The sequence below is a fragment of the Lathyrus oleraceus genome, chromosome 6 (genome assembly GCF_024323335.1).
Source record: "Lathyrus oleraceus cultivar Zhongwan6 chromosome 6, CAAS_Psat_ZW6_1.0, whole genome shotgun sequence".
NCBI lineage: Eukaryota > Viridiplantae > Streptophyta > Magnoliopsida > Fabales > Fabaceae > Lathyrus > Lathyrus oleraceus.
This window is the reverse complement of record NC_066584.1, coordinates 332973766-332987254: the sequence shown is the minus strand read 5'-3', so window position 1 is coordinate 332987254 and position 13489 is coordinate 332973766. Positions and strand designations below refer to the sequence as shown.

General features: G+C 33.6%; 1 protein-coding gene across 1 annotated transcript; it reads left to right on the top strand.

Annotated features, from left to right (window-relative positions):
* Positions 1–9058: 9058 nt before the first annotated feature.
* On the top strand, positions 9059–12024 carry LOC127095512 (uncharacterized). The gene is made up of 5 exons (XM_051034193.1): positions 9059–9283; positions 9386–9676; positions 9753–9854; positions 10022–10476; positions 11625–12024. Exons 1-5 carry the CDS (start codon positions 9209–9211, stop codon positions 12022–12024), a joined length of 1323 nt encoding a protein of 440 aa, XP_050890150.1. The 5' UTR covers positions 9059–9208.
* The last annotated feature ends 1465 nt before the right edge of the window (positions 12025–13489 follow it).

Below are 13489 nucleotides of genomic sequence, written 5' to 3'. Positions count from 1 at the left end.
TAATAAAATATTTAATAAAAAACAGGGTGTTACATAATCCATCTGCAAACGGAGTAAAATTGACTTTTTTGCTCTGGCTAATTCTCATTTGTATATGTTTGTTACGGGGGGGCCTTGCAGTATGCCAACTTAACAAGACTAGACATTGCAAACTGTGTGAATAAATTATATTAACTCATGGGTTATCCTCTTGAGTCTCACTGAGTGACTGTGAAAAGAATTTTAAGATACTTCAAAGGGACCATTCGTCATTGGCTTTACCTCACTCCTCTCTCAATTGCATTACCACCACCTATTCGGGTCTTATGTATGTTGATTAGACATCAGATCCTAATGATATAAGAAGTACATGAGGTGCAACAATATATTTTGGGAACAACCTTATTTTCTAGTGGTCCAAAATGCAACATGTTATTGCTAGATTCAACACAGTTGGCTATAGAAGTCTTGCTCAAGCTACAGCAGCTCTCCTTTGGGTTTATGCTCTCCTTAAAGAACTGTTCATTGATGCTAGAACTCTTGTAATCCTCTGTGATGATCAGTGTGCAGTCTTTCTGGCTCACGTTCATATTATGCAATCAAGGACCAAGCACATGAAGATAAACTTGGTTTTTATAAGAGAAAAAGTCTTGGCTAAGCAAGTTCATGTCCTACATATTCTTGGCACTGATAGGTGGGTCGATGCTCTCACCAAGCCTGTTGCTTCTACTAGGTTCATAGCCTTAAAGCACAAACTCAGTGGTTTTGCCACCGGCTAGCTTGAGTATACACAAAACCTACTCTAACAGGTCAACTGATTACTCATATAGATAACACAATTGTAGTTGAATGTAACGAACTCTTTCAATAATCAAAAGTTAGTTACAAACAGGAATGAAAACCCTAACAAACTCATCTTTCTAATCTAACAAAAAAAAATATTGATTGATATAATTTAAAGTAAAAGAAGTAAAATATAAAATATAAAAATTTCTTATATAACACAAAAATAATTTTAAAAAAGTGTCATTTATTTCTCAATTATTTACAGCATCCTAATTAATTCTCAAATTTTAATTTAGATTATCATCTTTTTATATGAGTGACTAATATAATTTTAAGTTAGTACCATTTTTAAATTTAATTTTAATTTTATTAATAATAAATATTTGTTACGTTTTTTTATAAATAAAATATTTATTAAAAAAAATTAGAAAATTAGGCACGTAAACTTAATCATAGAAAAAAGAAATAAATGTAAAATAAAATATAAAAAAATCTATCGTATTTAATAGATGTTCTACTATTTGAGTTAGCATTATATAATTAAATACCACTGATATGTTTTTTAACATCAATATTCATGTACCATCCCTTACACCTATACCGTATTTATTATTCACAAATAAGTGAACCGTAACGTGAAAACTTACATGAAGAATATAAAATAAAATTGATTAATGAAATATAAAAAATTGATTAATAAAGTGATGAAGTTAGTTAATAAATGCTGAGATATTAAAAAATTATTTAATAGTAAAACAAAATTAATTAATAAAAAGTAAAATGTTGTTTAATGAAGTGGTGAAATTGGTTAATAAATATTTAAATATTAAAAATGATTATTAGCTGTAATTCAATGTTGGTTAATGAAAAATAAAATACTAACTAATGAAATTATGAAGTTGATTAATAAATACTTAAATAAAAATAATTTATAATAATAAAATAAAATTAATTAATAAAATGTAAAATATTGATTAATAAAATTATGAAGTTGATTAATCACACAATTTTATATTGATACCTCTTAATTTACATTAAAAAAATTTAAAAAGTAAAATACAGTGTTAGTGTTAGTGTAACAATTGGTGTAAAAATACTATTTTAGATTTTTTAAATATATGTTTCATATTAATTTTATATATCTTGATATTAAATATATGTTTTGCGTATTTTTTTAAGGTCAAAATATATCATTTTATAGTTGATATTTATTCATGTAAAATATTCCAATGGTGCTTTTTTTTATGTTGATGAATGTTAAATGTTTGACTCATATTTTATTTTTATTTTTGACAGAAATATTTTAGGTTGTTATAATTATGGAGTGTAAGCTATGTTTTAAATTGTGATCTGATCTATAATTGTTGTTAGAATTACAATGTTTACAAAGGTCTTAATGACCACTTCTTGTGCATGCAATAGTATATTTTGATTTAACGATCATAACCTCAAGTTTTTGGTTTATACTTTAAACTAATTCATGAGTTGAAGTTTTGAACGCTGGAATTTAGAAAAAAAATCCAGACGATATGGAATAATGAAAATAAAATATGTATATTTTGGACTCAGTTCTTGCTAGTCAAAACTTTAAATTTGTAGTTCTCATGGATAAAAAATTTGGACTTTTTGTTTTTAAGTAAATTTTAAATATAAATTTGTTGAAATATAAACTTCAATAATTTGATCAAATAGATTAAAGGCTGGTTTTTGAGTCTCTCCTAGTGCCTTTAAAATTATGTTTCATAGAGATTTTATGTTAGGCCTTTGAAAAACACTGCGATGGTTTTTCCATAAATTTGTTACAAGGAAAAATGTTGTTTAAAATATTTTTCTCCTATAAGTTTCAATTTTGTCATCGTTGATGTGGATTAGTCTAGATACCACTCATTTTCTTTGTCAACCAATGAGCATGGAAACAATCGTAGGAATATTGTTTCTTCCTTATCTTCTAATGCTCCTAGCGTACCAGCTATCTCGTAGAATTTTGTGAGGTGTGTATACGGATTTTCATGATCTAAAAACTACAAAAGAGTTAGCATACAAAATTTATAACAATCTCATTTTCGTTTAACTTTGTCGGACATTTCTTTGTATTCTAGCTAAGTAGGTTAGATGTTTAAGACTATCACTACAAGAATAACTTTGTGCAGCCACGTGATTTAGTGACGTGAAATGCACGTGGCAAAAAATGCCAATTACGACGTGAATTTCACGTGGCTAAAGGTAAAATATAATAAAAAAATGGAATGACAACTTTTCAGGTTGGGGGGAAACGAAAATAATTAAAATTTGGTAGTGACATGCAGATCACGTCGCTATTTTAAATTTAAAATTCAAATAATGTTTTGTGAAATGTAATTCACGTCGCAACTAGTGACGTGCTGATCACGTGGGTACATGTGGGTACAGATGACCGTTGAAGGCTTTGTGGCGTGTAAATCACGTCGCAAATAGCGACGTGACAAGCATGTGGGTACAGATGACCGTTGAATGGTTTGTGGCGTGTAAATCACGTCGCAAATAGCGACGTGTTTACCACGTGGGAACCTTTCCTTTACCTTCCCTCTTCTCTCCCTCTTCCCTTCACCGTTTCATTCTTCTTCTTCTTCGTTTCCTCTTCCCTTCCACCTGCAGACCCATTTTCCCCTTCAACCCATTTCTCTCCTTCAAGCTTCAGATCCATTGTGAAATTGGAAATTTAAAGGTAAATACTTTTATTATTTCAACTTAAACCCATTTCTGTTTAATATATATGAATTTTATTTTAATTATTGTATTTTTTTTTTAAGAAATAGCTAAGAGTGAATTATTCATTCAAGAATTTGGAGCAAACAGATTCAAAGTCTTCATCCAGGTATATTCAAAATTGTGAAATTTAATTTTTTTTTTAATTATTTTCAGATTAGTTAAATGTATTGAGTTTGGACTGGATTATGTGTTGTACTTATTATGTATTAAAACCGAATTTGTTTGGACTGGATTTTGTTTTTGTGCACATTATGTATTAAAATAGAATTTGTTTAGAAATTTAATGTATTATATATTTAGAATTTGTTTAGAATTTGTTTATAAAACATATACCCTAATGTATTATTAAAACAGAATTTGTTTAGAATTTGTTTAGAAATATAATATATAATAGTTTTAAAAAAACAGAATATTTAATGTATTATATATTTAATGTATTATACAAAAAAAACAGAATATTTTATGTATTAAATTTTTATAGTTTAGAAATAGATTTTATATAATATACTATTAATACCAATACTATCCTCTCTATTAATACCCTATTTATAAAATCATTTTTAATTATTTCTAGAGAAATTATAAATTTCAAAAGAAAATCATGTCAAGCTTGGAAATATTAAAACTTTGATATTACTTTGTTTAAAAACTATTTAATGCCTTTATATATGTGCACATTATATTTTTTAGAAATATAATATATAATTTTTTTTAAACAAAATATTAAAACAGAATAATATTTATAAAAAAAAACGAAATATTTTGTTTATTAGAAAAAGTAATATGAATCATGTCTAAAAATAGAAGTTGTATTATTATTTAGATAATATGGTTAGTTTAAAAAATATAATAGATTAGTGTTTTGAGTAAAAATTGATAAGTGTGTATATATATTATTTAGATAACTAAATAAATAGAAGTTGTATTATTAATATTATGTTTAAAATAATGTATAAAAAAACAAAACATTAATTTCATATATATTAGGGTATATGTCTAAAATGTTTTTTTTTTAAATAACACATATTAGGGTATATGTTTTATAAATATATGTTTAGTTTAAACAATAAAGTATGTAATAGTTATATTATATATTTATTAATAGTATAATATATTTTTTTTAAATTGTACGTAATAATTAGTTGGATGTACGATAGAACGATTTTTAAATTGGACGATAGAGGAATATCACTTTTGAAATTAAAATAGTAACGATTTTGTAAATGTGCAGTATGGAATATTTTCATTACTATCGTAGTTGGATGTACGATAGAACGTATCCAGGAAGACGTGGACTTAAACCGAACTTTGAGGAAGGAGTTAAAGGGTTTATCACATGGGCTTTCGCTCAAGAATGTTGTCTAAGCGAAGGAGGAGTAAGATGTCCTTGTCTAAAATGTGAATGTAGACCTATAATTAGTGACCCGGAGGAAGTAGAACGTCATTTGAAGAGAAGGGGTTTCATTAAAAATTACTGGGTTTGGACATATAATGGAGAACAGTTGCCGAGTAATGTACAAAGGACTACGACTACACATGCTTCTAGCAGTCGATCACATATGGAACACCGGGAAGAATTTAGTTTGATCAGTGACATGGTTGGCGATGCTTTTGGGGTTAACGTGACCTATGATGAACCTCAAGACTTCGATCAGGAAGAGTTGCCGAATGAGGAAGCTCAAAAATTTTATCAATTGTTGCAAGAAATGAATACGCCGTTGTTTGAAGGGTCGTCAGACTCAAAATTATCGATGTGTGTGAGATTATTGGCCGCCAAGTCCAATTGGAATGTTCCTGACCAGTGTTTGGAATTCTTTGCAAAAATGATGTTGGACGCAACTCCTACGAAAGACAACCTTCCCACAAGTTTTTATGATGCAAAGAGGTTGGTGTCGAAATTGGGTTTAGAGGTAAGAAAGATTGACTGTTGCACTAATGGTTGCATGTTGTTTTACGATAATGAGTTTGGTACTAATGATGGATCGTTGGAGGAATGTAAGTTTTGTAAGAGTCCGAGATACAAAGTTCGCAGTAAAGCCATTAACCGTAAGCAAAAACATGTGGCAGTGAAGTCCATGTTTTATCTGCCGATCATACCAAGGTTAAAAAGAATGTTTGCTTCAATGCATAGTGCAAGTCAAATGACATGGCATCATACAAACCAAACAAGTTCGGGCACAATGCGACATCCATCTGATGGTGCGGCATGGAAGCACTTCGATATGATACATCCTGATTTTGCAGCAGAACCTAGAAATGTCAGACTTGGACTATGCTCTGATGGTTTTACTCCATATGTCCAAGCGTCTGGAAGTGGATATTCTTGTTGGCCAGTTATTGTTACCCCTTACAACCTCCCTCCTGAGATGTGCATGACAAAACCATACATGTTTTTGACTTGCCTCATTCCAGGTCCAAAGAGTCCAAAAGCTGGAATAGATGTGTATTTACAACCTTTAATTGATGATTTGAAGAGGTTATGGATTGGAGAATGGACTTATGATATATCTTGCAAACAAAACTTTACTATGCGAGCAGCCTTGATGTGGACTATAAACGACTTTCCCGCATATGGCATGTTGTCCGGTTGGGGGACACATGGAAAAATGGGATGCCCGCATTGCATGGAACACTCTCATGCGTTCACGTTGGAAAAAGGGGGGAAAAGTTCGTGGTTTGACTGTCACCGCAGATTCCTACCGAAAGATCATGTCTTTCGAATAAATAAGAATGACTTCAAAAAAGGCATAAGAGTAACAGACTTGCCTCCCCCTCGTTTCTCACCCGGTGAAGTATGGAACCGAGTTAGTGAACTGCCAAAATTCACAGATTATGGTAAAGCTTGCAGAATTGAAGGATATGGGGATACACATAACTGGACAAAAAGAAGTATTTTTTGGGATCTCCCGTATTGGAAAGATAATTTGTTGCGACATAATCTTGATGTTATGCATATTGAGAAGAATTTTTTTGATAACGTGTTTAACACAGTGATGGATGTTCAAGGTAAAACAAAGGATAATGAGAAGGCTAGAAAGGACATGGAGATTTTGTGTAATCGAAAGGAGTTGGAGTTGAAGGTTAAACCGAATGGGAAGTTACTAAAACCCAAGGCTAATTACAGTCTAACTTCCGAAGAAGCTAAAGCGATTTGTCGATGGTTAAACGAATTGAGAATGCCTGATGGTTATGCGTCAAATTTAGCAAGGTGTGCTGACTCTAGCACCGGAAAGTTGCATGGAATGAAAAGCCATGATTGCCATGTTTTCATGGAACGATTGCTTCCAATTGCGTTCTCTTCACTACCTAAACATGTGCTTAATCCACTCACTGAAATTAGTCAATTTTTTAGAGATATCTGTGCATCAAAATTAAGAGTGGATGACATCGTTAAGTTGGACAAAAATATTCCAGTTATTCTCTGTAAGTTGGAACAAGTGTTTCCGCCTGGTTTTTTTGACTCTATGGAACATCTACCTGTGCATCTTGCATATGAAGCTTATCTTGGAGGCCCTGTTCAATATAGGTGGATGTATCCGTTTGAAAGATTCATGGGTGATTCGAAGAGATCCGTGAAAAATAAAGCTAAAGTTGAAGGATCTATATGTGCACATTATTTGCATCGGGAAACATCACATTTTTGCAGTCATTATTTCAATCACTTGATGTTAACTCCAAGAATCATAAGGAATGAATTTAACATTAATGAAAAAAGTAAATTTACCTTATCAGTCTTCGGTATTCCCGGTCGTCCATCTGGTAAGAAGAATGTACATTGGCTGACTCAAAAAGAATTGCTAGCAGCACATGTTCATGTCTTGATTAACTGCGTTGAAGTTAAACCATATCTTGAGTAAGTATACCCACCTATTTAACTTTATTGTTTAAATATGTCAAACTTTTTACTCAAACTTATATTGATATTCTTTGTAGGGCATTCAATACCTCCTACTTTCAAAGCACCGGTGAACATCCGAATACTAGTGACACACATGCTTATTTTCCAGCATGGTTCAAAGAGCAGTTGTCATGCGCTGTTGCACCTACTCAAGAAATAATCCATTTGAGAAACTTGTCTAGAGGCCCTGTTCAAAGTGCAAATGAATGGCACACTTACTTTGTGAACGGATATAAATTTCACACTAAAACATGGACAGAAGGGAAAAAAACCATAAACAGTGGTGTGTTCGTGAAAGGAGTTACAGATGGTGGTGAAGACGACTTCTATGGCACAATAACACATATTTACGAGTTGGTATACAATTACTTGGACTGCGAAAATAAAGTTGTCTTGTTCTATTGTGATTGGTATGATATATCTGCTAGAGGCACAAAAATAGATAAGAAATATAACACAGTTGAGATTCGTATGGATCGAAGGTACAAAGAGTATGACCCTTTTATAATGTCACATATTGTTAGGCAAGTTTATTATGTTCCTTATCCTTCAACTCAGCCACGTAAACGAGGATGGTGTGTTGTAATCAAAACAAAACCATTGGGTCATATCGAAGCCGATGATGTAGTAGTCGAAGATGTCGCTTACCAAGATGATGAAACTTCTCAAGTTAATGATGTGATTGAAGTTGAACAAATTACAAGTTTGTGTGATACAGTGGTTGAGGGCCATCAAGTTGATGCATCCACATTGTTGACAGAAAATGATGTGGATGAAGAATGTGAAGAGTTTGTATCCGAGGATAGTATCAGAACAGATGAAGACTTTGAATAGATAGTATGATGTATTGTTACTTAATGTACTGTGTATTGTTACTTAATGTACTGTGTAATGTTACTTAATGTAGGATGTATTACATGTGTTTATTAATTGTAGATAAAATGCCGCCCCGAACCGATAAGGGTAAGGGTCAGCAGCGCCCGAGGATAAGGGTATGTGAGGCTCCTCAGTCGGCCGTATGTCCTCCCCCACAGAGTCAGGTAGAGCCCATGTCTACGACCTCTCAACATTTTATGCCACTGCAGTCATCTATGGGGTATCCTCCCCCACAGACTCAGGTAGATCCCATGACCATGGGTTCACAGCCTTTTCTCTCGCTACTATCATCCCATGGTTATCCTATGGCCCAACTTGGGAACCCATCCTTTATTAGCCCATCTGGGAACCCATCATTTATTAGCCCATCTGGGAACCCATCCTTTATTAGCCCATCTGGGACTTCATCATACCATCAGACTGGGGGATCTAGTTTTCCTCATCCCTCACAGGTACCCCCACCCTTCATGCAGTCTGGGATCTTTCCAGATCCCACACAGGTACCTCTGTCGTCCCAGCATCCCACAAACACACCATCATCATCCACGCTTTCGAGGTCCCACACCCCACCTACCACACACATGCCCTCATCATCCACGCATCATGGGGGATCTCGCACCCCACACCCACCACGTGCCACAGATATACCCGTGCCTGAGGAGCAGGAGGAGCAGGATGACCAGGAGCAGCAGGATGACCATGTTTTAGAGCAACCAACTGCAAATCCCACAGAGTATGAGATGATTGATGGCAGATATTTTATTGAGCCATGTGGAAAATCGTAAGTATCTAATTTATAAATTTTATTTAGTATACATGTTTCCATGTTTCCATGTTTATAATTAACACTTATTCAAATTGTTGTTTAGTTTCTCTCCGAGTAGGCCAGCTGCACAGTGTGTAAAACATGTGATTCAACAAATGTATAAAAAAGCTTGGAAGTCATTCAAAGAACTTTCCAAGGATGAGAAAGATGAATGGTTTGATAAATTTAAGGTAAAATAAATTTTATTGTTGTTATTTTAATTAGTTATTTTATTGTAATATATTATCTAACACTTATCTAACAATTTTTTTGAATGTCATACAACATTGTAGGAAAAGTGTACGTGGAATGTAATGGATGAATATATGATTAGAAAAAATTATCGGGGAAGAACATCTGTCCGACTTTCTGACATGCTTAGGCGTGTCAGACTTGATTGGGAAGAACGAAATATTCGTCCCAACTGGATAGGCAAGGAAGTATTTGACGAACTTCTTGCCTATTGGGCTACCGATAATTTTAAAGCTAAATCTCAAAAAGCAAAAGACATGAGAGCATCCGAAAGGGGGGGTTGCCTTAATGCTACAGGAAGTATAAGCATTGGAGAACATGCAAAACGGATGGTAAAAATTATAACTACGGTTTAAAATTATATTTTGATTTATTATGTGTTTAATTAAATTTATTTATATTAATCAGACTAAGGCACAAGGAAGACCCCCCCGACTTAATGAGTTGTTTGTGAAGACCCGTACAAAAAAATCGGGGGATTTGGTTGATGATCGGTCGAGAAGAACTATAGTAAGTTGTTTCTATTTTATTTTTTTTTGTTAAAATTCTATCAATTTTGTGGCGTGAATTTCACGTGGTAATAATGTTTGTGGCATGAATTTCATGTGGCAACAATATATGTGGGATTCTTTTCATGTCACAACTGTATCTAATTATTTTATTTGTTGTATGTGTAGGAGGAGTATCAAAGATTGCTCACACAATTTCTAGTTGAAAATCCTCAATATACACCTGTTGGTTCTAATCCGCTTGATCCACGCGTGGATATGTATATTTGGAGCTTAGTCACTGGAGGGAAGGGACGTAATGGGTGTTTTTTTGGTGTTGGTCCTTTGGCTGGCAACTACAGAACCGGAGATAGAACTTTATTTGATAGAGTTGCAAGTGGGGAAGGAACGTCCCGTCCAACACAATTGACACCTGAAATGATGGAAACAGTGAGGCAACTGGCTCTAACAGAGGCTAGACGAGAGACGGCGGAGCGTGAGGCGGCGTTAAAGGCCGAATTAGAGGAAATGAAAAAAAGACAACACGATATGGAGGAGCAAATGAGACAATTTATGCAGTCCATGAGTAGAAATCAAAATCAAAGAACAACTGAAGACGATGAAGATGACGACGAATTTGATGTGTAATATTTATTTAGTTTTAAATATTAATTTTTGTATAAATAATTACTTTGCTATTTTTATAATACATTTTCATATGTGTAATTTTAATTTAAAAATATTTCACTTAATTATTAATTATTCTATATTTTATTATTTATTAATTATTTTATCTTTTATTAATAATATAATTTAATAATAACAATATATTTTATCTTTTATTTTAATTTTGTTTTTAAGTTGTGAAGTGTAAATCACGTGGGTAATTTGCCACGTGATTTTCATGTGGCAACATACCATCCATTTTCAAATGTTGTGACGTGATATTCATGTGGCAAAGTTGTGTCATGAATATCACGTGGCAAAGTTTAAGCGCAGAAGGAAGTTAATTCACAATGTTGCGACGTGATTTGCCTTTGGCAAATTAGCGACGTGTTTATCACGTCACAAAAAGTTGCCACACGCGTTCCAGCGACGTGAATCAACACGTCGCTATTTTTGACTAGTGAAGTGATTTTCACCTTTGCCACGTGATAATCATGTGGCAGGGGGGAGTTTTTCTTGTAGTGTATGTTGACATGGTTGAAGGTGATAAAAATACACCATAGGGGGAGGGGGGGAAGGGAATTGTGTATGTTAATTCTTTTTCTACTTCTGAAAACCAGCTTCAGAGTCTGATATCAGAATGTTAATAGCAGGGGAGAATAATATTCAAAAGCAAGTAATAAATTAACACACAAAGTTTATCCTGGTTCCTATCCTAAACTGAGAGTAATCCAATCCCATGTGCAACAAAAGATATTCACTATAATCAAACTGATTACACTTTGCTCAAGCAAACTAGTAAGAGACTTCAACTGCTTAATCACGTCAGAAAGAGACTTCTGCTCAAGCAATCCAACAAGAGACTTTTGTTCAAGCACACATGCAAGAGACTTCCACTGCTCAAGCAAATTAGCAAGAGACTTCCACTAATTAAACAAACTAGCCGGAGACTTCATCTACTTTAAACAAATAATTTAGTAGAAAAGATTACAGTTATACTTTTGACGAACAATCACAAGTATATAAGCGTTACAACAACCACAATGATTCTTAACACTTAATATTTCTAAGATATACAAAGATAAGAAATCTTATGAGTTTGTGCAATAAACAAATAAAACTTTAGCTCAAAGTTTGTACTCAATGTGTTATGTGAGATTGATTCTGAGGAAGAATCTGATTCCGATTCAGATTCTGATGGTGATTCAGATTCTGGTGATCCGAATTCTGATGGTGATTCAGATTCTGGTGGTAGTCCAGATTCTGGGAATATTCCAGATTCTGAAGGTGGTCGTGCTTATGAAGTCGGTACTTCTGGAGTTCCAACATCTGATATTGTTCCAGAATCAGAAGATTTTGAACAAGTTCAGAGGCCACAAAGAATCAGAAATATTACGAGAAGATTTGCAGAGTTTGACATGCTGCAACATACTGAAGTAGATTCTGAAGGGGAATTTATTCAGTGTTCCATGTTTGTATTCTTTGAACCCGTGAGTACGGAAGAAGCTCTCAAGCATAAAGTCTAGATGAAGGCCATGAAAGAAGAAATTGATGTCATAGAGATAAACAAGACTTGAAGTTGACAGAACTTCCAAAGAACAAGAAAGTCATCAGCGTGAGATGGGTTTATAAGGTGAAGCTAAAGCCAGATGGATCAATTGGAAAACACAAAACAATGTTAGTTGTGAGAAGTTTTCTGCAAAAATCTAGGTTAGATTACTTTGAAGTGTTTGTGCCTGTAGTAAGACATGAAACAATCAGGCTGGTGATTACGATAGCTGCTAATAGGAATTGGTCTTTCATGCATTTAGACGTAAAATATGCATTTATGAACGGTCCATTAGAATAAGAGGTTTATGTGTCATAACCTCCTAGATTTGAGAAAAAGAACCAGGAAGGGATGATGTACATATTACACAACGCTCTGTATGGACTGAAGCAAGCCCTTAAAGCTTGGAATTTAAAAATTGATTCATTTTTCAAGAAGCGGGGATTTCAGAAATGTGAGGTGGAGTATGACATTTATGTTCAACATACTTCTGAAGGCAATATGATTCTAGTTTGAGGTATTTGTGTAATACCATACCTGATATTTGTTATACAGTCGGAATGGTGAGTAAGTTTATGAGTAAACCGAAGTGGTCTCATTACCAAGCTGCTGTCAGAATTCTGAGATATATAAAGGAAACTCTGAAGTATGGAACTTTGCTCTCTTCTGGTGTTGAAACTGACTTAGAACTTCTGAGTTACTCAGATTCTGATTGGTGTGGAGACAAAGTTAACAGAAGAAGTACTTCTGGATACTTGTTTAAGTTTTTGGGAAGTCATATTTTTTGGTGTTCCAAGAAGAAACCAGTTGTTACTTTGTCAATCTGTGAAGCAGAATATATTGCAGGTGATGTGATTGTATGGCAAGTTGTATGGCTTCTGAATTTATTGCAGGATCTGAAGATCAAAGTAAACAAGCCTTTGAAGCTGATGATTGATAACAAGCCTGCAATCAATCTTGCCAAGAACCCGATGTTGCATGGGAGAAGCAAGTATATTGAGATTAAATATTACTTTATGAGAAATCAGGTTTAGAATGGAGTGCTAGAAGTTGTGCACTGTAGCACCCAGAAGCAGCTGATAGATGTTCTGACGAAGGCGAACAAGACTGATCAATTTCTACGCTTGAGGGATGAAATTGGTGTTGTTAGTTTTGGTTAAAATAAATATCAATTAAGGGATGATGTTATAATTAATTAATTTTTAGAAAGTTGTAGACAAAGTTTGTTAGAGGGTATTTTAGTATTTCTACTTAAGTTTCACTTATGTTTAAGCAAGTGAGTGGTGTGAGCATTATTATTCCTTTTTACAGTCCGTGTAACAGTATGAGTGTGCAACCATTTGTAACCGTTTTATAGTGATGGAAATTTGTTATTATTCTTTCTTCCCTCTTATTTCCATTATTCATTTTTATCACTTTGTACATCAACAATTATTTCGCTA

Bases quoted from the DNA above. Each gene is read 5' to 3' on its own strand.
- LOC127095512 (XM_051034193.1), top strand. From the start codon at position 9,209: ATGTATAAAAAAGCTTGGAAGTCATTCAAAGAACTTTCCAAGGATGAG. The intron at 9,284-9,385 runs GTAAAATAAATT...ACAACATTGTAG, and splicing joins AATGGTTTGATAAATTTAAG to GAAAAGTGTACGTGGAATGT. The intron at 9,855-10,021 runs GTAAGTTGTTTC...TTGTATGTGTAG, and splicing joins ATCGGTCGAGAAGAACTATA to GAGGAGTATCAAAGATTGCT.